The following is a 20069-nucleotide window of genomic DNA, read 5'->3' as shown; positions in this document are numbered from 1 at the left end:
TTATGACCTATGACCTAAATAACCTTTTTTGAAAGAGGACACACAACAGAGGTTGCTGCCATTTTTGATCCAGCCAGAACCACTGAGCCTCTCTTTCAAACACCATTTCTGGCATCACCTGTAGGTCAAAACCAAAAGGGTGCACAGTCTAAACTTCCATTTGCACCACAGCACAGAGAGAGGGCAGAGACTCACCAGCCTGTCGATGGCGCTGTACACTTAGGATTACACTGGAGTTGGATCGTTCAAACTAGGGAAGAGACAAGAGAAACAGAAATAAGTGAATACTTTCCCACAGACCAAAGGCCAAGCTGAATAGAGGGCATGCAAACTGAATGTCCATGACTGCAGCCAAGGGACAACAATAGGCCAATTTCCAAAGATCACACAATATGGCAGGTGATGTCTGACAGCAGAAGAACAGATCATCCAGAAAAAAGTAAGCAACTGCTTTTAAAATAAATGGAAGCAGTTTGGTGTTCTGTGGTGTTGTTGAGGATAAGAACAGACATTGCTAGTGTGAAATTTCAAATTATTCAACAGTTAATACATACATCGTTAAGGAACTTGAATAGCTCAGCTCCTTGAACTAAGTTGCTTCAAGGTACTTGCCGAACCCTTGCCGGGGCCCGACAATACAACTGAATACATAAGTGAATTTGACCTGCTGGATTGCACCAGTCAATTCGATCTTGGAGAAATTGCCCACTTAGGAGATGTAAGTTCAGATAAAGGACTTAAGTAGACCCTGTATCCAAAACAGAGAGTTGGTACAGAGAGAGGTGATACAGAGCTATGTCATGTCAGTGAACAAGAAAGAACGATTGACTGATTGCTTTTGCTGATCTCAACCACTTATAATAACTTAGGTTTCACGTTCCATTTCTTCATTCTGAGACTGTGGATGGGTAAAATATATCCAGATACATGAAAATAACACTTCTTATTCTGCGTAAATAAATTTGTTGTGAATGTATTTCATAGTAAAAGGTCAAGGAAGGAATGATTACTCATAAAATCAACTCTCTGTGTGCATGTATGGAAATGTTTGCATAAGAGGAATACATAGGAATAGAAATTGAGGAACGTCATGGTTCCTACACACGTAGGTTAAGCGTTTCTTCCTGGTGTGTTTGACACTGTGGTGGTATTTCCCTTGGCAAACCCACTCACCGGAGCTCCTCCCCTTCCAGCAGTTTCCGGTAGGTGGCAATCTCAATGTCCAAAGCCAGCTTGGTGTTCATCAGGTTCTGGTAATCATGCACTTTGCCTGCCATGACCTGCTTGGGACCCTTGAGGGCCTTCTCCAGCTCCTGAATATTATTCTTGGTGTTACGAATTGCCTGCTCGCCTTGTTCCTCTGCCGTCCCAATGGCGTTCTCCAGGTTGGTTCGCTGAGAATGGAGAAAAGAAAATACTTTAATCATGCATGCACATGTAAAACACATTGGGCATAATTCAGAAAAAAGTCATGAGTCTGCACTTGCAGGGCTATGACCTTGCATGAGTGCAGCAGTATGGTGTGTTCAGGGCCCCCCAATAGGTGCTGTGAGGGGGGGCCCCACTACAATCACCCAGTCACCCATCATTTTCTTTATCTTGCCATTGCAACATACCACCAAGATATCAGCAGGATTTTCTGTCATTTTTCAGTACTACAATTAGCTCAGGGGGATCAACATGTTCTGGAGTCATGGAGTCATCAGGACATGTCAAAAAATATTTTAGATGTTGTTCATTTACAAAATCAGGGTTTATGGGTTCCAGAAGTAGAAATTCCCGGTGAAATGGAGGGATCCCAAGGTTACTGACATAGGATCATAAGCATTTGAGCTGTCTAAAAGTCAATCTGCAATGCACCATTAAATGTTGTTACTGGTGTTTTACTCTTTATATGTCTCGGTTTCATTAATCCCAGTCCACCTCTGATTACTAGCTCTCATTCTTTCATCACTATTTCTGCTTCAAGCATACCACGTACTCTCTCATTCTTCCACAACATCTACCCCTCTCCCGCATATTTAAGCCCCCTCACTTGCACTGCTGATCTCTACTGCTATGATTCTCACTTCTATTTTTTCCAGTTTTCCTCCCTCCCCATCATATTCTCTCTCTCCAGGTTTCCGTCTTAACTCCACCTCTTTCCTCCTATTAAATCAGTTTATTCTAGTTTCCACTTCATATTCAATCTCATGCCTCTATCATGTTTCCTCGCACCTCATCTTCTTGTTCTCTTGCATCTCTGGTAGACATTTTTGCACTTCTGTATTTCTTCTGGGTTTCTATGCACCTCAATCTCTCTTTAGTTTACCCTTTATCTTTCAATGTGTTGGTTACTTTGCAACCCTCAAGCTTTTATTCTCTAAACTCTGTGCCTACCACAGTGTCAATCCCACCCCACCGCTCATTCTCCATTTCATCCCTCAGTTATAATTCAATGTGCATGCGTCACATTCTATCGGTTCATCCCTCCACTCTCCCTTTGACATTCAGTTCTCCTTGCCCACTTGATAACTGTAGCTATTACTTCTTTTAAACTCTTCTGTTATCTTAAAACCAGTTCCTTTCTAGTAGCTATTTTCCTGTCCCTTCCAGTATCCTTTCTTTTTAATTCACCACCTAGCATTTCTTGCTGAGTTTTCCACTGTGGTATATCTCTTTTGCTATTACCACAAAACTGCTGTCACCCAATTTCTTTCTGCTTCTGTATAGTCCCATCCCTTTCATTCAGCTTTTTCTCTTTCTTTCATCTCCCTCTAACGTTTTGCCCTAATTCTCTCACTTTGCTCTCACTGAATTGTTCCTTCTCCTTTGCTGCTCCTTTGCGTCAGTCTCCCTTCTTTTCCATTATTCGTTTTTCTGTGATCATGCTGAACCCTAACCTTGCCCTCTGCTCTTAAGATTCATGTTACCATTTGTGACAGATTTCAGTAGCAAAATCAGTAAGAGAGCATGGGTCTCAAAGAATGGGTAGAGTACAGACAGGAATAGGTCACGTGACATCAGCAGAGTAACATTCACTTACAAACCCAGAACAGGAACCACACACCCACACACAGACACACATTGACACACAGACACACACATGCACACATACACTAAGATTCATTCACGCAGAAGAGGAATAGCACACAGGGCTAGAATGCAAGCTTCCTTATACAAATAACCATTGCTGAGCCAGCAGCTGTGCAGGCTTCCTTCACACACAGAACAGGCACAACACAAGCAGCAGGATTGCAAACTTTCTTAACACAGAAAAGACACAGCTTGCATCACAACTTTCAAAATAATAAATTGCACATTACGATTAGCAGCTTTCCTACTGCGTGAGCAGTGGCAGTGCAAGCTTCTTTCACACTAAACATCCAAACTATGAGTAACACCTGCAGAAGGCTCCATCTTAATACATATACAAATAACAAGGAGCACTGCAGATCCCCCACAAAAAAAATATTCATCAATGAGGATAAGGAGCGGTGAGAGCCGCCTTCACAACAGAGGTGTAATATTGGTGGCAGTTGTGAAAGCATCTATTACCACAACAAGTAGAATTCCACAGCAGGAGAGTACAGGGGATGCCCGTGCAGCATGAATGGATAGGCGACCAGCTGCCAATGGGCAACATGTCACATGTGACCTCTGCCATTCCTGGTCTTTAATCCAAAAGATCTGTGCAAACATGGATTTCTAATGCCAGAATTCAAAAGTTAAAAACAAATCTACAAGCACCAGAATTCACAGTGGCATTGGCTAAAACCCAAGACTAGCCGGAGGTTCCATTTGAAATTTGTGGGTGTGTGTGTGTATATGTGCATGTATCTGTATGTGTTTGAATATGTGAATACTGGTGTCTCAAATGTTCTAGAAGCTAATCCTAATGGGTGTTTGTTAGAAATGGGGTCTTTGGTTGGCACTCAGGTTACCCCCTGTCCAAGCAAGGACCCTCACTTTAGTCAGGGTAAGTCACACACAATCCAAATTATCCTGTGCCCACCATCTGGTAGCTTGGCACTGAGCAGTCAGGCTTAACTTAGAAGACAATCTGTGAAGTATTTGTGCAATAAATCATGCAATAACACAGTAGAACACCACAAAAATACACCACACAGTGTTTAGAAAAATATATAATATTTATCTGGTAAGATGCAGATACAGTAAGTATATGTTGAGATATCACTGTAAAAATGATATAAAGTGTCTTTAGTCGCTTGAAAGCAACAAATGACTCTTGCAAGCACAAAGAATCTGGTTTGCGCTCAAAATCTCAGCAAAGAACCACAGAGGAAGAGATGCATGGAAAACAGGTAGGGGTGTGCCGATTTCTTGGGCCGCACCCGGCTAAACATCGTTTATTTTTCACGCAGGAAAGGCTTTGCAGCAATTTCAATCGCGCGGTCTTGGATCCTCATCGGATTGCGGGGTTTTCGGATGCCCCGGAACGATGCGTTGAAATCTGGTATTTGCAAGACGAAGTCACAGGGGCTGCATCGATCCAGTGGGCGTTGAGTGGAAATTTGTACTGCACGGCAGACGCCGTGTCGATTCCTCTCAGGAAGTTGGGCTGCATTGTTCCGGCTCAGCTTTGCGTCGATCCAGTTGGCTGTGCGTTGAATTCCCAGTCGCCACGCTAGTGCTGTGTTGATCTTCTCCTTCTGAAGTCGGGCTGCGTCGTTCCGGTTCGGCATGTGGTGAATTTTTCACCGCAATGCAGCCTGTGCGTCGATTTCCGCTGCACAGGGAGTTCTTATTGCACTAATGACGTCTTTTTGGTCCTGAGACTTCAGGGAACAGGAGGCAAGCTCTATCCAAGCCCTTGGAGAGCACTTCTTTAGCACAGCCAGAGAGCAGCAAGGCAGCAGGGCAACAGCACAAGGCAGCATTCCTTCTCAGAAAACAATCAGGTGAGTCCTTTGGGCAGCCAGGCAGTTCTTCTTGGCAGGTTGCAGGTTCTGGTTCAGGGATTCTTCACCAACCTGACTGCCAACTAAAGACCCCATTTCTAACAGTGATTAAACAGATTGCTACATCTAGGAAGAAATCTCAGTGTTGTGTCAGATGCAGTTAGGGTATACATTTTGAGGTACATGTTTTTAATTTAGTCAGTGGCGCTCTGAGAACTATAATATGTATGATTCTGAGAAATCTGCAGTATCAAATATGCATTCTAAAAACATAATTTATCTTTATTTTATTTTTACCATCAGTACAATTCATATTATAGTGCATGCATGGGCTCCATCGGAACAAGATAATATAATGGTCTTTTTATTGTCTTTCACCCTTAAATGAACGATACAAAAACTATAGAATTCACCGTGAGGTGGGTAAAGAAGACAGGCTGTTACCTCAAGGGTGCAGTCTTCAAAGAACTATGGAATCGTCAGGGCTTTACGTAGGATGAAAAGGTTGGGTTGGGAGGGTCGCTAAAAGGGGAAAGGCCTAAAAAGCATAACTATACATCTCTGTTCAAAAGGCATGGCCAATGTAATTATAGATGTGGCTTTAAACACATGAACTAAATCCAAGAGCATCACAGAGTGTGGTACCTGACTGGTGCCCCACTGCCTCCACGTGAGCGTTCTTTTATTGCACCCAGACATATCACGCATAAGAGATCTGCGCTTAAAACAAGCCAGGCATATTGGCTTTGCCAGTGCTTGTTAACAATATGATGTTGATGAAAAATGATATTGTAGTGAAAAAGTCGAATTCAAAATGTTTCATTTCTGAAAATTTGAGAAAATTAATAATCACTGAGGTATGTGGAAAAGATAGTCTTCTTTTGTGTGGCAATCACCCTTGTCCTCCCCTGCACCGCAGTCTCCTCTGTACTTTCTCTGTGAAACACTTATAGCCCTTTTCTAACACATATTTCTAAAATCACCAATTTTTATGTTTCACACCTCATCTTCCCTCTCTTCACTCTCTCCTTCTGAATGTACCTTCTTGCATCTCCTTCACTTCACCGTCCCCACACACATTCACCTGTAAGGACTTCATTGTTTTTAACTTTCATCCTGTCAGAACTACAACCAGCAGAGAATTCCTTGACTCAACTCATTCCAAACACCAACCCTGTCCAAAACAGACATCTGCTAACTGAAACAACATTCCTATCCTAACCAAAACCCCTGACACTTTTCACACCATATCAGTTACCTCAGCTGTATGCTGCATGTTTCACAATTGTAGGTCTGCTATGAAGCACAGACTGGAAATTTCTGACACCATTGATCTCATAATTCTTACAGACACCTTGTTCAATGACACATCCCACAGCACTAGGATCTTCTACTTCCTCCAAATTACTCCATCATCAGGTAGGCAAATTCGGGGGAGGTATCACAGCCATTTACAGAGATTTACTACAATGCAAAGAGATAGCAAATGGCTCTTTCTCTACACTCCATTGCCTCACTCTGAACCTACATGCTCAACAGAATTCTCCTTTTAAAACAGATCCATTTTATCGTCCATCGGGTGGTAACACGGCCTATATAGAGGAGTGCATGGACCTTGTATTTTACAGCCCAAATAACCCAAGGCGACAAAGTGATCTTTCTAGGGAGCTTCACTGCAGCTCCACAGAAGACTCTACAGTGAGACACCTCACCTCCACTCTCTTCAACAATGATCAGATCCACAACAATCTAAAATGAACATACACAGAAGACTTCGTACTAGACCTAATACTCTTCAAAGAAAACATACTCTCAGTGAATTATCTCATCTCGGTAGACTGGTCTGATCAATCCCTTATTCCTTTCACCATGAGAATCTCTTATATGATAATGGGCCAACAAAAAGAGCAAGTACCTGGTAGAGACAAAAGGAACATGAACATCGGTATACCAAGCAATACGTTTCAGAAGGCACTACCCTCCTACCCCTCTTTGGCCCCTCCATCGATGTGAATAATGAACTCCTGCAGCTTTGAATGGCTTTCTGAGGTGCTCGATGATGAAGCTCCACTCCAAAGCAAAAAGAAACAACCTAAACCATCAGCACCATGGTTCAACAAGGCCCTATATGATGAAGAAAATGCCTTAAGAATCTTAGAGAAGAAATGGGGATGGTTGCTCTGCGCCACTAATCTTACTTGTCTCAGAGATGGTTGGTCCCTATACAAAAAAACACACTTTTTGAGAGAATTCCAACCACTTTAAATCCCTCTTGGACTCAGCCAAAATCAGACTGAAGCAAGTCTTTGATCTGCTCAAAACTACCAACAGCCCCTCCTCATCTTTCAAATTTGAAGAACCACCATGTTTCAACAGTTCTTTGACTCCAAATGTCAATAGCTTCTATGTCATGAAGTCCACCCTACCCCTCCACTGATGTGCAAATTCAAAGTCACTCGAGGCTACATGTACGTACGTTTTGCGATTCGCAAATTGGTTGCAGCGCTATGGTATGTTCCAATGCCATTTTGGAGTCCCAAATAGCGATGCAACCAATTACCGAATTGCAAAAATCTTAGAGATGCCCCCTGAAAACATACCAGACTTCCAGTGTGGGCTGACTAGTTTTACCAGCCTGCCACACACCAGACATGTTGCTGACCACATAGGGAGAGTGCCTATGTCACTCTGTGGCCAGGAACAAAGCCTGTACTGAGTGGAGGTGCTTCTCACCTCCCCCTGGAGGAACTGTAACACCTGGCGGTGAGCCTCAAAGGCTCGCCCCCTTTGTTACATTGCCACAGGGCATCCCAGCTAGTAGAGATGCCCACCCCTCCGGCCACAGCCCCCACTTTTGGCGGCAAGGCTGGAGGAGATAATGAGAAAAACAAAAAGGAGTCACTGGCCAGTCAGGACAACCCCTAAGGTGTCCTGAGCTGAGGTGATTCTGACTGATTCCCCCAATAGGATTAGGGATGTGACCCCCTCCCCACCGGGAGGAGGCACAAAGAGGGTGTAGCCACCCTCAGGGCTAGTAGCCATTGGCTACTAACCTCCCAGACCTAAACACACCCCTAAATTGAGTACTTAGGGGCCTCCAGAACCTAGGAAGATAGATGCCTGCAACCTGAAGATGAAGAAGGACTGCTGACCTGAAGCCCTGCAGAGAAGACACCAACTGCTTATGCCCCAGCCCTACCGGCCGGTCTCCCCACTTCAAGAACAAAAACTGCAACAGCAACTCGTCCCCCTGGGTCCAGCGACCTCTGAAGCCTCAGAGGACTACCCTGCATGTAAAAGGACCAAGAAACTCCAGAGGACAGCGGCCCTGTTCCACAAAGACTGAAACTTGCACCAAAAAAACAACTTTTAAAGACCACACATTTCCCGCCAGAAGCGTGAGACTTTCCACTCTGCACCCGACGCCCCCGGTTCGACCTGCGGAAAACCAACACTACAGGGAGGACTCCTCGGCAACTACGAGCCCGCGAGTAGCCAGAGTTGACCCCCCTGAGCCACCACAGCAACGCCTGCAGAGGGAATCCAGAGGCTCCCCCTGACCGCGACTGCCTGCTTCAAAGAACCCGACGCCTGGTAAACACACTGCACCCGCAGCCCCCAAGACCTGAAGGATCCGACCTCCAGTACAGGAGAGACCCCCAGGTGGCCCTCTTCCTAGCCCAGGTGGTGGCTACCCCGAGAAGCCCCCCCTTGCCTGCCTGCATCGCTGAAGAGACCCCCGGGTCTCCCATTGAAACCTATTCAAACCCGACGCCTGTTTGCACTCTGCACCCGGCCGCCCCAGTGCCGATGAGGGTGTACTTTTTGTGCTGACTTGTGTTCCCCCTGGTGCCCTACAAAACCCCCCTGGTCTGCCCTCCGAAGTCGCGGGTACCTACCTGCTGGCAGACTAGAACCGGGGCACCCCTATCTCCATTGGAGCCTGTGCGTTTTGGGCACCACTTTGACCTCTGCACCTGACCGGCCCTGAGCTGCTGGTGTGGTAACTTTGGGGTTGCCCCGAACCCGGTGGGCTACCTTGGACCTAACTTTGAACCCTGTAAGTGCTTTACTTACCTGCAAAACTAACAAATACTTACCTCCCCCAGGAACTGTTGAATTTTGCAGTGTCCAATTTTAAAATAGCTTATTGCCATTTTTGCCAAAACTGTACATGCTATTTTCATTTGAAGTATTGTTTATAAATCTTGAACCTGTGGTTCTTAAAATAAACTAAGAAAATATATTTTTCTATATAAAAACCTATTGGCCTGGAATTGTCTTTGAGTGTGTGTTCCTCATTTATTGCTTGTGTATGTACAACAAATATTTAACACTACCCTCTGATAAGCCTACTGCTCGACCACACTACCACAAAATAGAGCATTAGAATTATCTCTTTTTGCCACTATCTTACCTCTAAGGGGAACCCTTGGACTCTGTGCATGCTATTTCTTACTTTGAAATAGTACATACAGAGCCAACTTCCTACACAAACCATATATACAGGACAGTCGCAAATTGCGAATAGTTGCAAAAAGCCCGTTTTGCACACCCAGATTAGCACTGATTCCAAACAGGTGGTAACCAGAACCAGAACCAAAGTATAAAAGCAGACCCAGAGGGCCTCTGGATTTCTCAAAATGGCTGGCTCTACGTGATTGCATGGAGGAGGAGAGTCCAGGCTGCCCAGCAGAGGAGGAGGAGGTGGAGACAGGAGAGGATATACAGAACCAGGCAGACCATATTTCAACAAACTGAGGAGGAAATATATGACAAATACAGACTGAGCAGCGCAGTTATCTTAGAGATTATTGAACTGCTGAAACCTCAGCTAGAACGCCAGACCTTGCGCAGCTGCTCCATCCCCACACATGTGCAAGTGCTCTGCTCACTGCACCTCTTGGCCTCGGGTAGCTATCAGGGGGTGAATGCAGTTGCTGGTGGGGTGTCCCAAAGTGCCCTGTCATGATTTTTTAGACGGTTCTTAGATGCCTTACTCACACACATGTCCAGATACATATACCTACCCAGGAACGAGGAGGAAATACACAACATCAAATTGGACTTCTACAGAATTGAAACTTTCCCCATGTAATAGGGTGTGGACGGGACAGATATACCCATTTGTCCACCTGCAAATCTGGAAAATGTGTTCTTCAATAGGAAATGTACTCACTCACTCACATCCAGGTAGTATGTGATGCCCATAATTTCATAACTGATATAGTGGCAACATTTCCAGGGAGCACACATTATGCATACATTTTCAGGCACAGTGGGATACACCAATGCCTAGAACGTGGGGAGTTTGGTAAAGGATATTTATTAGGTACTGTGTAGTACACATCGGTGTCATGAATACATGTCACTGCATAACCATGTTAGGCCATGCTCACATCTGCTGTTTTGTTCCACAGGTGACAGTGCATATGCTCTGAGGCCATGGATACTCACCCCATATCTAACACCTGCCAATCAGAATGAGAGGCACTACAACATTGCACATCGGCGCACGAGAACCATCATTAAGAGGACATTTGGCATGTTAAAGTCACGTTTTCGATGCCTGCACAAAAGTGGAGGGGCACTCCAGTATGCCCGAGAGACTGCATGCAAGATTGTGGCGACATGTGCCATCCTACATAACATAGAAACCAGACGTGGGATACATCTCACCCTAGATGACACAGATTCGGAGGATGAGGAGCAAGAGCCACCACAACGACAGCCTGGGGATGGTAGCATCGCACTGGAGGGCAGGCGGAGACGGGACCACATTGCAACTCACTACTTTGGCAGGTACGTTGCAACCGTTACAGCACTCACAAGTGTAAGACACACATAGCCAGGTTGTGCAACAAAACATATTCCTTTAATGTCAGGAGTGTAGTATTGAACTGTTGCTGTTTAGCTAGCAGTAAAAAAGTAAAATGTAACAACGTCTGACACATTAACATCATGTGCCTCAGGCGAATCCCAGGTAAGCAACATCACACCCTCCTGGGCTACACCCTCCATGGCCCGTTCCTGGTTGGTCCCCTGATGTCTGGCGGGCACTGCAACTCCGCAGGATGCGTGCATCTGAGGCAGAAAAGCTGCTCACGCTTCAGATGTCCTCACTGTCCTGAGGGGTCTCACCAATGCCCCTTGCTGCCTGGGAGGTCTATATGAGGACCACTGCATGACTGATGTGCCCTAGTCCTCTTGCCACATCTCCGCCAAAATGGCTGAGTTCCACCTGTAGCGTAACAGTGCACCTTGACAGGCAGGTAGTTGTGGTTGCGAGGCGGCCAATCGACTGACTGAGCCTGTCCAAACGGGCAGCAGTGTTGCACTCCCTGTGCCTTGCATGGGCCCGATCCGCTACCTTTCCCTACACAGGTCATTGATGGCAGTGGTGAGGTTTACCATCTTGTTGTTCATGTTTGTAAATTGTGTGTCGACATTGGAAAATCCCTGTGTGAGGGTCTGTTGCAGTCTGTGCAGGTTCCGGTTCATCAACCGCATTTGTTTGTTTTCCACGCGGTGACTGCTCAGTAGGGATACCTCTAGTCCAAGGAATTGTTCACCTGTGACATCCTCCTCATCTGCAGCTTGTGTTTGATGACGCCGTCTCCGCCCAGACCCAGCTGTTCTAAGTGGCCGACTCACACCCATCTGTGGCCCCGGTGTAAGGTTTCCTGTCTCAGTGTCCACATCTGTCTCTTCGGTGGTCTCATGTGCATGGTGGACAATTGGTGTTGTCATGCACTCCCCTGCAGATATGCTGGCAGCCTCGTCTACTGTGATGGTGGCATCTTCATCTCCCTGCAAACTAGGGTCATCGGTGGGTGCTTGAGGGAGACCTGTGGGACACAGGGGATACACTGTCCCTGCCTCTCTGATGGTGGTGTATCAAAATATATACTCCTCAAAAGTTGGACTACTGTACTACATTGCCCATAATGCTTTGTCCTCTAGGTTGCAATTTAGGCATGGAACGAATTTGGATGATGTATGCTTTTGTGTACTGTGGTTGTGTGCGTGGTGCATTGAATGGTGTAAATAAGTGAGATTTGCTATTTACTTTTGGAGGTTCCCGGTGCTGAACTATCCAGGTCCCTAATTCCTACAACAGCCTCTGGCTCCTGTGTGGTCTCCACCATGCTCTCTATGGCTGTAGGAGGTGGTACTGTGGATGGTCCTCCTCCTGTTCCGTGCGCCTCCCTCATCCGCTCTGACACCCTTTCTTCTGGACCTAAGGTCATACAACCTTTTGCGAAACTCATCGATGGTGCGATGGCTGACTCCAATCGCATTGATCTTGCTCTGAATGTCCAGCCAGATCTTCTTTTTCTGTGTGTCAGGGACACTCATTGCTGCCTTGCCAAACAGGACCTCATGGTGCAGGCAGCAGTCCTCAGTCAGTACCTCCAGCTCCTTCTCAGAGAATTTCAGTTTTCTCTTCCTCCCTGCAGTGGTTGTCTCCTTAGTCTGAGTTGACATGGCTGCAGTTGCTCCTCTCAGCTGGGTGTGCCTCTGCTGTCTATGCTGGGTAGACTCCTCCCAGTTCCATGGGGGTTACTTCCTGGTTCTGATGTCATCAAACAGCACCAGGAAGTGTGTTTTCAAATTTTTTGCGCACCTAGGCTACACCCATGTGCGATTTAGGAAATCGTAATTTGCGATTTCATAAATTGCGATGCGACTCCGCACCGAATCGCAAAATGGAAATGCGATTTGCACTTACATCCCGTTTTGCGAGTCGGAAATAACGATTCGCATTGAGTCGCTATTTCTGACTTGCAATTCTTCTGCTTCGTACATGTAGCCCTTGGCAATTGAACTTCAAATCCTCTTTGTAGACCCAATCCCGGGTGACACTAGCAAAGTCCTTTATACTCAGTTACTTACATGCTTTCCTACTCAGCAAACTGGTGAATGTCTTTCGCAGCCAAGAAGCGCTTCCTGGCTGCCTCAAAACTGGGCATGTCACCCCTCTCCTCGAAAAAAACCTTCTGTAGACACTAATGACCTCAACAACTATTGCGTGATCTCCAACCTGCCTTACTGTGTAAAATCATTGAAGGATGTGTAGCGAAGCAACTCACCAACACATCGAAAACAGCGATCTACTAGGTGAATGCCCATCTGGCTTCAATCAGGTCTACAGCACAGAAACTGCACTGGCACAGGTGGTAGATGAAGCACTTTGAAGTCTAGGCTCGGACAACCTCTGCCTCCTGATTCTTTTCGACCTATCATCAACCTTCGACACAGTCAGCCACCATACGCTCCTTGACACACTCAAAAATCAAATGGGCATTGATGATGTGGTATTTAAATGGTTTGCCTCATTCCCTATAGGCAGGTTACACAGTGTAAAAATTGAAGACTATCTCTTGACACCAATTGCGGTTAAACAAGAGGTTCCCCCGGGGGCTATTCTTGCCCTGACCCTCTTCAATCTATACATTGATCCACTTAGAGTCCTCTTTAAGAAAACAGGATTCTTCTATCATCAATATGCAGATGCCACACAACTGTATTGAAAGGTCTCTCACCAAATGACATCTCACACCTTGTCATCATGCTAAACTTTGTTCAACACTTCCTCTGCAATCCTGGATGGATACACACAACATCCTTAGCAGTAAATGTGAGAAGGTAGCCTCTTTCTAGCCTTGTTACCCCCACTTTTGGCCTGTTTGTGAGTGTATGTCAGGGTGTTTGTCACTGTTTTCACTGTCTCACTGGGATCCTGATAGCCAGGCCTCAGTGCTCATAGTGAAAACACTATGTTTTCAGTATGGTTGTTATGTGTCACTGGGATCCTGCTGGTCAGGACCCCAGTGCTCATAGGTTTGTGGCCTATAGGTATGTGTCACTGGGACCCTGTCACACAGGGCCCCAGTGCTCATAGGTGTGCATGTGTATGTTCCCTGTGTGGTGCCTAACTGTCTCACTGAGGCTCTGCTAACCAGAACCTCAGTGGTTATGCTCTCTCATTACTTTCAAATTGTCACTAACAGGCTAGTGACCAATTTTACCAATTTACATTGGCTTACTGGAACACCCTTATAATTTCCTAGTATATGGTACTGAGGTACCCAGGGTATTGGTGTTCCAGGAGATCCCTATGGGCTGCAGCATTTCTTTTGCCACCCATAGGGAGCTCTGACAATTCTTACACAGGCCTGCCACTGCAGCCTGAGTGAAATAATGTCCACGTTATTTCACAGCCATTTTACACTGCACTTAAGTAACTTATAAGTCACCTATATGTCTAACCTTTACCTGGTAAAGGTTGGGTGCAAAGTTACTTAGTGTGAGGGCACCCTGGCACTAGCCAAGGTGCCCCCACATTGTTCAGAGCCAATTCCCTGAACTTTGTGAGTGCGGGGACACCATTACACGCGTGCACTACATATAGGTCACTACTATATGTAGCTTCACAATGGTAACTCCGAATATGGCCATGTAACATGTCTATGATCATGGAATTGCCCCCTCTATGCCATCCTGGCATAGTTGGCACAATCCCATGATCCCAGTGGTCTGTAGCACAGACCCTGGTACTGCCAAACTGCCCTTCCTGGGGTTTCACTGCAGCTGCTGCTGCTGCCAACCCCTCAGACAGGCATCTGCCCTCCTGGGGTCCAGCCAGGCCTGGCCCAGGATGGCAGAACAAAGAACTTCCTCTGAGAGAGGGTGTGACACCCTCTCCCTTTGGAAAATGGTGTGAAGGCAGGGGAGGAGTAGCCTCCCCCAGCCTCTGGAAATGCTTTCTTGGGCACAGATGTGCCCAATTCTGCATAAGCCAGTCTACACCGGTTCAGGGACCCCTTAGCCCCTGCTCTGGCGCGAAACTGGACAAAGGAAAGGGGAGTGACCACTCCCCTGACCTGCACCTCCCCTGGGAGGTGTCCAGAGCTCCTCCAGTGTGCTCCAGACCTCTGCCATCTTGGAAACAGAGGTGCTGCTGGCACACTGGACTGCTCTGAGTGGCCAGTGCCACCAGGTGACGTCAGAGACTCCTGCTGATAGGCTCCTTCAGGTGTTAGTAGCCTATCCTCTCTCCTAGGTAGCCAAACCCTCTTTTCTGGCTATTTAGGGTCTCTGTCTCTGGGGAAACTTTAGATAACGAATGCAAGAGCTCATCCGAGTTCCTCTGCATCTCTCTCTTCACCTTCTGATAAGGAAACGACCGCTGACCGCGCTGGAAGCCTGCAAACCTGCAACATAGTAGCAAAGACGACTACTGCAACTCTGTAACGCTGATCCTGCCGCCTTCTCGACTGTTTTCCTGCTTGTGCATGCTGTGGGGGTAGCCTGCCTCCTCTCTGCACCAGAAGCTCCGAAGAAATCTCCCGCGGGTCGACGGAATCTTCCCCCTGCAACCGCAGGCACCAAAAAGCTGCATTGCTGGGAACCGCGACTTTGCAGCTACTCCGGCCCCTGTGCACTTCCGGCGGAAATCCTTTGTGCACAGCCAAGCCTGGGTCCACGGCACTCTAACCTGCATTGCACGACTTTCTAAGTTGGTTTCCGGCGACGTGGGACTCCTTTGTGCAACTTCGGCGAGCACCGTTTCACGCATCCTCGTAGTGCCTGTTTCTGGCACTTCTCCGTGTGCTACCTGCTTCAGTGAGGGCTCTTTGTCTTGCTCGACCTCCCCTCTCTCTTCAGGTCCAATTTGCGACCTCCTGGTCCCTCCTGGGCCCCAGCAGCGTCCAAAAACGCCAAACGCACGATTTGCGTGTAGCAAGGCTTGTTGGCGTCCTTCCGGCGGGAAAACACTTCTGCACGACTCTCCAAGGCGAGAGGGATCCGTCCACCAAAGGGGAAGTCTCTAGCCCTTTTCGTTCCTGCAGAAACCTCAGCTTCTTCTGTCCAGTCGAAGCTTCTTTGCACCCGCAGCTGGCATTTCCTGGGCATCTGCCCATCTCCGACTTGCTTGTGACTTTTGGACTTGGTCCCCTTGTTCCACAGGTACCCTAGATTGGAAATCCACAGTTGTTGCATTGCTGGTTTGTGTCTTTCCTGCATTATTCCTCTAACACGACTATTTTGTCCTTAGGGGAACTTTAGTGCACTTTGCACTCACTTTTCAGGGTCTTGGGGAGGGTTATTTTTCTAACTCTCACTATTTTCTAATAGTCCCAGCGACCCTCTACAAGGTCACATAGGTTTGGGGTCCATTCGTGGTTCGCATTCCACTTTTGGAGTATATGGTTTGTGTTGCCCCTATCCCTATGTTTCCCCATTGCATCCTATTGTAACTATACATTGTTTGCACTGTTTTCTAAGACTATACTGCATATTTTTGCTATTGTGTATATATATCTTGTGTATATTTCCTATCCTCTCACTGAGGGTACACTCTAAGATACTTTGGCATATTGTCATAAAAATAAAGTACCTTTATTTTTAGTATAACTGTGTATTGTGTTTTCTTATGATATTGTGCATATGACACTAGGTGGTACTGTAGTAGCTTCACACGTCTCCTAGTTCAGCCTAAGCTGCTCTGCTAAGCTACCATTATCTATCAGCCTAAGCTGCTAGACACCCTATACACTAATAAGGGATAACTGGGCCTGGTGCAAGGTGCAAGTACCCCTTGGTACTCACTACAAGCCAGTCCAGCCTCCTACATTGGTTGTGCAGTGGTGGGATAAGTGCTTGAGACTACTTACCACTCTTGTCATTGTACTTTTCATAAGAGAAAAATATACAAAACAAGGTCAGTGTATATACACATAGCCAAAACGTTTTGCATTTCCTCTTTTCACTCTTTTCTAAGTGCTGAAAAGTACTCCTAAACTTTCAAAAAGTTCTTAAAAGTTTAAAAAGATTTTTTTCTGTCTTTGCAAAAAGTTCTGAAAACTTTTGTCTCTTTCTCTATCACTTTAACTCTCTCTAAAAAATGTCTGGCACAGGCCAAAGTGTTGATCTGTCCAAACTTGCATATGACAACCTTAGCTGGAAAAGAGCAAGGAGTCTCTGTATAGAGAGAGGTTTGAGTGTAGGGAAGAATCCTGCCTTGGAACTGTTAATTAACATGCTTAGAGAACAGGATAAGGCCATAGGTGCCCCATCTGTTGAAAAAGTACCTAATAGTTCCCAATCTGATTCAGGGACTCCCCCAGGAAAAGATTCAGGAAAGAAACTTCCTAGCCTGCCCATTACTAGACAATCTAGCATAGATGGTAATGATGATGAGCCACACCAAATAAATAGTGTTGTCTCACATCATAGCAAAAGCATTTATTCTCACCATACTGGTAGTAATGTTTCTGTAAACCAAGCTGTTAAGTTGGCTTTTGTAAGGGACAGGTCTCCTTCTGTTCATTCCCATCATAGCTCTGTTTCTAGAAATGTCCCTCCCACCAACCCTGATGACAGAATGTTAGAGAGGGAACTCAATAAGTTGAGGGTGGAACAAACCAGACTGAAGCTTAAAAAGCAACAGCTGGATTTGGATAGACAGTCTTTTGAATTAGAGAAGGAAAGACAGAAGTTGGGTTTAGATACCCATGGTGGCAGCAGCAGTATTCCCCATAGTCATCCTGCAAAAGAGCATGATTCCAGGAATCTGCACAAGATAGTTCCCCCTTATAAGGAGGGGGATGACATTAACAAGTGGTTTGCTGCACTTGAGAGGGCCTGTGTTGTACAGGATGTCCCTCAAAGGCAGTGGGCTGCTATCCTATGGCTATCATTCAGTGGAAAAGGTAGGGATAGGCTCCTTACTGTGAAAGAAAATGATGCTAATAATTTCCAAGTTCTTAAGAATGCACTCCTGGATGGTTATGGCTTAACCACTGAACAGTACAGGATAAAGTTCAGAGAGACCAAAAAGGAGTCTTCACAAGACTGGGTTGATTTCATTGACCATTCAGTGAAGGCCTTGGAGGGGTGGTTACATGGCAGTAAAGTTACTGATTATGAAAGCCTGTATAACACAATCCTGAGAGAGCATATACTTAATAATTGTGTGTCTGATTTGTTGCACCAGTACCTGGTAGACTCTGATCTGACCTCTCCCCAAGAATTGGGAAAGAAGGCAGACAAATGGGTCAGAACAAGGGTGAACAGAAAAGTTCATACAGGGGGTGACAAAGATGGCAATAAGAAGAAAGATGGTGAAAAATCTCAAGATAAGCATGGGGATAAGGGTAAAACCAAAGATCCCACTTCAAATCTTAAACACTCTTCAGAGGGTGGGGATAAAACAAATTCTTCCTCTTCTTCCCAACCTGCACACATTAAAAAGCCTTGGTGCTTTGTGTGTAAAAATAGAGGCCATAGGCCAGGGGATAAGTCCTGTCCAGGTAAACTCCCTGAGCCTACCACCACTAATACATCAAGCTCTAGTGCCCCTAGCAGTACTGGTACTAGTGGTGGGACTGCTGGCAACAGTCAAGCAAAGGGTGTAGTTGGGTTCACTTATGGGTCCATAGTGGAAACTGATGTAATCAGTCCCAAGACAGTTTCTGTCACACCTAGTGGCACTGGCCTTGCCACACTGGCTGCTTGTCCCCTTACAATGGATAAGTACAGGCAGACAGTTTCAATAAATGGTGTTGAGGCCTTGGCCTACAGGGACACAGGTGCCAGTTTCACTTTGGTGACTGAAAACCTAGTGCCTCCTGAACAACACATCATTGGACAACAGTATAAGATTATTGATGTCCATAACTCCACTAAGTTTCTTCCCTTAGCTATAATTCAGTTTAGTTGGGGTGGAGTTACTGGCCCTAAGCAGGTGGTGGTATCACCTAGCTTACCTGTAGACTGTCTTTTAGGTAATGACCTAGAGGCATCAGGTTGGGCTGATGTAGAGTTTTATGCCCATGCAGCCATGCTGGGCATCCCTGAGGAATTGTTCCCTCTCATTTCTACTGAAATGAAAAAGCAAAGGAGAGAAGGCCTGAAAACTCAGGATCCCTCTCCATCAACAGGTAAAAAGGGTATCACAGTATCCCCTAACCACCCTACCATTCAGGATACTATTCCTGTGGTGGGAGAAACCTCTCCTGGGGTGGCACCTGTTCCAAGGGAATCATCAGCTGGCAAAGCTGGACTCCCTGAGGTGGAAGTACCTCTCTGTGGGATAACTAACATTGGTGAGAAAAAGAACACCATTTTAGTTAACATGGAGCATCCCTCCAACCCTCCCAGAGAAACGTTAGTGCAGAAACCCTGCACTACCTCACAACACTTAGGACAGCATCCCTGCCCTAGTGTGGAGCTCATAGGACAGCATCCCTGCCCTGCTCCAACTCAAGAGAAACAGCATCCCTGTTCTCTCTTCCAGCCAGATGGACAAAGTTTTTGCCCAGCTATGGCTTTTCTGAGACAGCATCCCTGTCTGGCATTTCCATCACTACAAATAGGTTCAGTGGACAATTCCCACTGCTCTAAACTAAAACTTACTGATAGAAACTCTGAAAATACATCTTCACATTGTTGCTTAGCTAAAAAACTTCAAACAGGGTGGTTTACATCCCCACAGGGAAGTAACCATATAGTGGATGATAAAGGGAGTAACCAGTCTATTGCAGAGCTACTCTCTACTTATCACCACTTAGACAATAAAGTCTCAACTGGCCAAGGTTAGCCTTATTGTCCTTCGTTTGGGGGGGGGGGGGTTGTGTGAGAAGGTAGCCTCTTTCTAGCCTTGTTACCCCCACTTTTGGCCTGTTTGTGAGTGTACGTCAGGGTGTTTGTCACTGTTTTCACTGTCTCACTGGGATCCTGATAGCCAGGCCTCAGTGCTCATAGTGAAAACACTATGTTTTCAGTATGGTTGTTATGTGTCACTGGGATCCTGCTGGTCAGGACCCCAGTGCTCATAGGTTTGTGGCCTATAGGTATGTGTCACTGGGACCCTGTCACACAGGGCCCCAGTGCTCATAGGTGTGCATGTGTATGTTCCCTGTGTGGTGCCTAACTGTCTCACTGAGGCTCTGCTGACCAGAACCTCAGTGGTTATGCTCTCTCATTACTTTCAAATTGTCACTAACAGGCTAGTGACCAATTTTACCAATTTACATTGGCTTACTGGAACACCCTTATAATTCCCTAGTATATGGTACTGAGGTACCCAGGGTATTGGGGTTCCAGGAGATCCCTATGGGCTGCAGCATTTCTTTTGCCACCCATAGGGAGCTCTGACAA

The 20069-nt window shown here is 46.1% G+C and overlaps 1 protein-coding gene across 1 annotated transcript in view; it reads right to left on the bottom strand.

Annotated features, from left to right (window-relative positions):
* The window catches only part of LOC138286772 (keratin, type II cytoskeletal 8-like), a 70191-nt gene that overhangs the window by 11256 nt on the left and 38866 nt on the right, over positions 1-20069 (bottom strand). Inside the window, exons 5-6 of the mRNA XM_069227271.1 lie at positions 1174-1394; positions 196-250 (exon numbers count right to left, since the gene is read on the bottom strand). Of these exons, the coding sequence (XP_069083372.1) occupies positions 226-250; positions 1174-1394 (246 nt within the window). The 3' untranslated portion in view covers positions 196-225. The remainder of the gene's footprint in view (positions 1-195; positions 251-1173; positions 1395-20069) is intronic.

This window comes from Pleurodeles waltl, chromosome 3_2 (assembly GCF_031143425.1).
Source record: "Pleurodeles waltl isolate 20211129_DDA chromosome 3_2, aPleWal1.hap1.20221129, whole genome shotgun sequence".
Classification (NCBI taxonomy): Eukaryota; Metazoa; Chordata; class Amphibia; order Caudata; family Salamandridae; genus Pleurodeles; species Pleurodeles waltl.
Note: the sequence above shows the minus strand (reverse complement) of the source record. Positions and strands in the feature narration are given on the sequence as shown.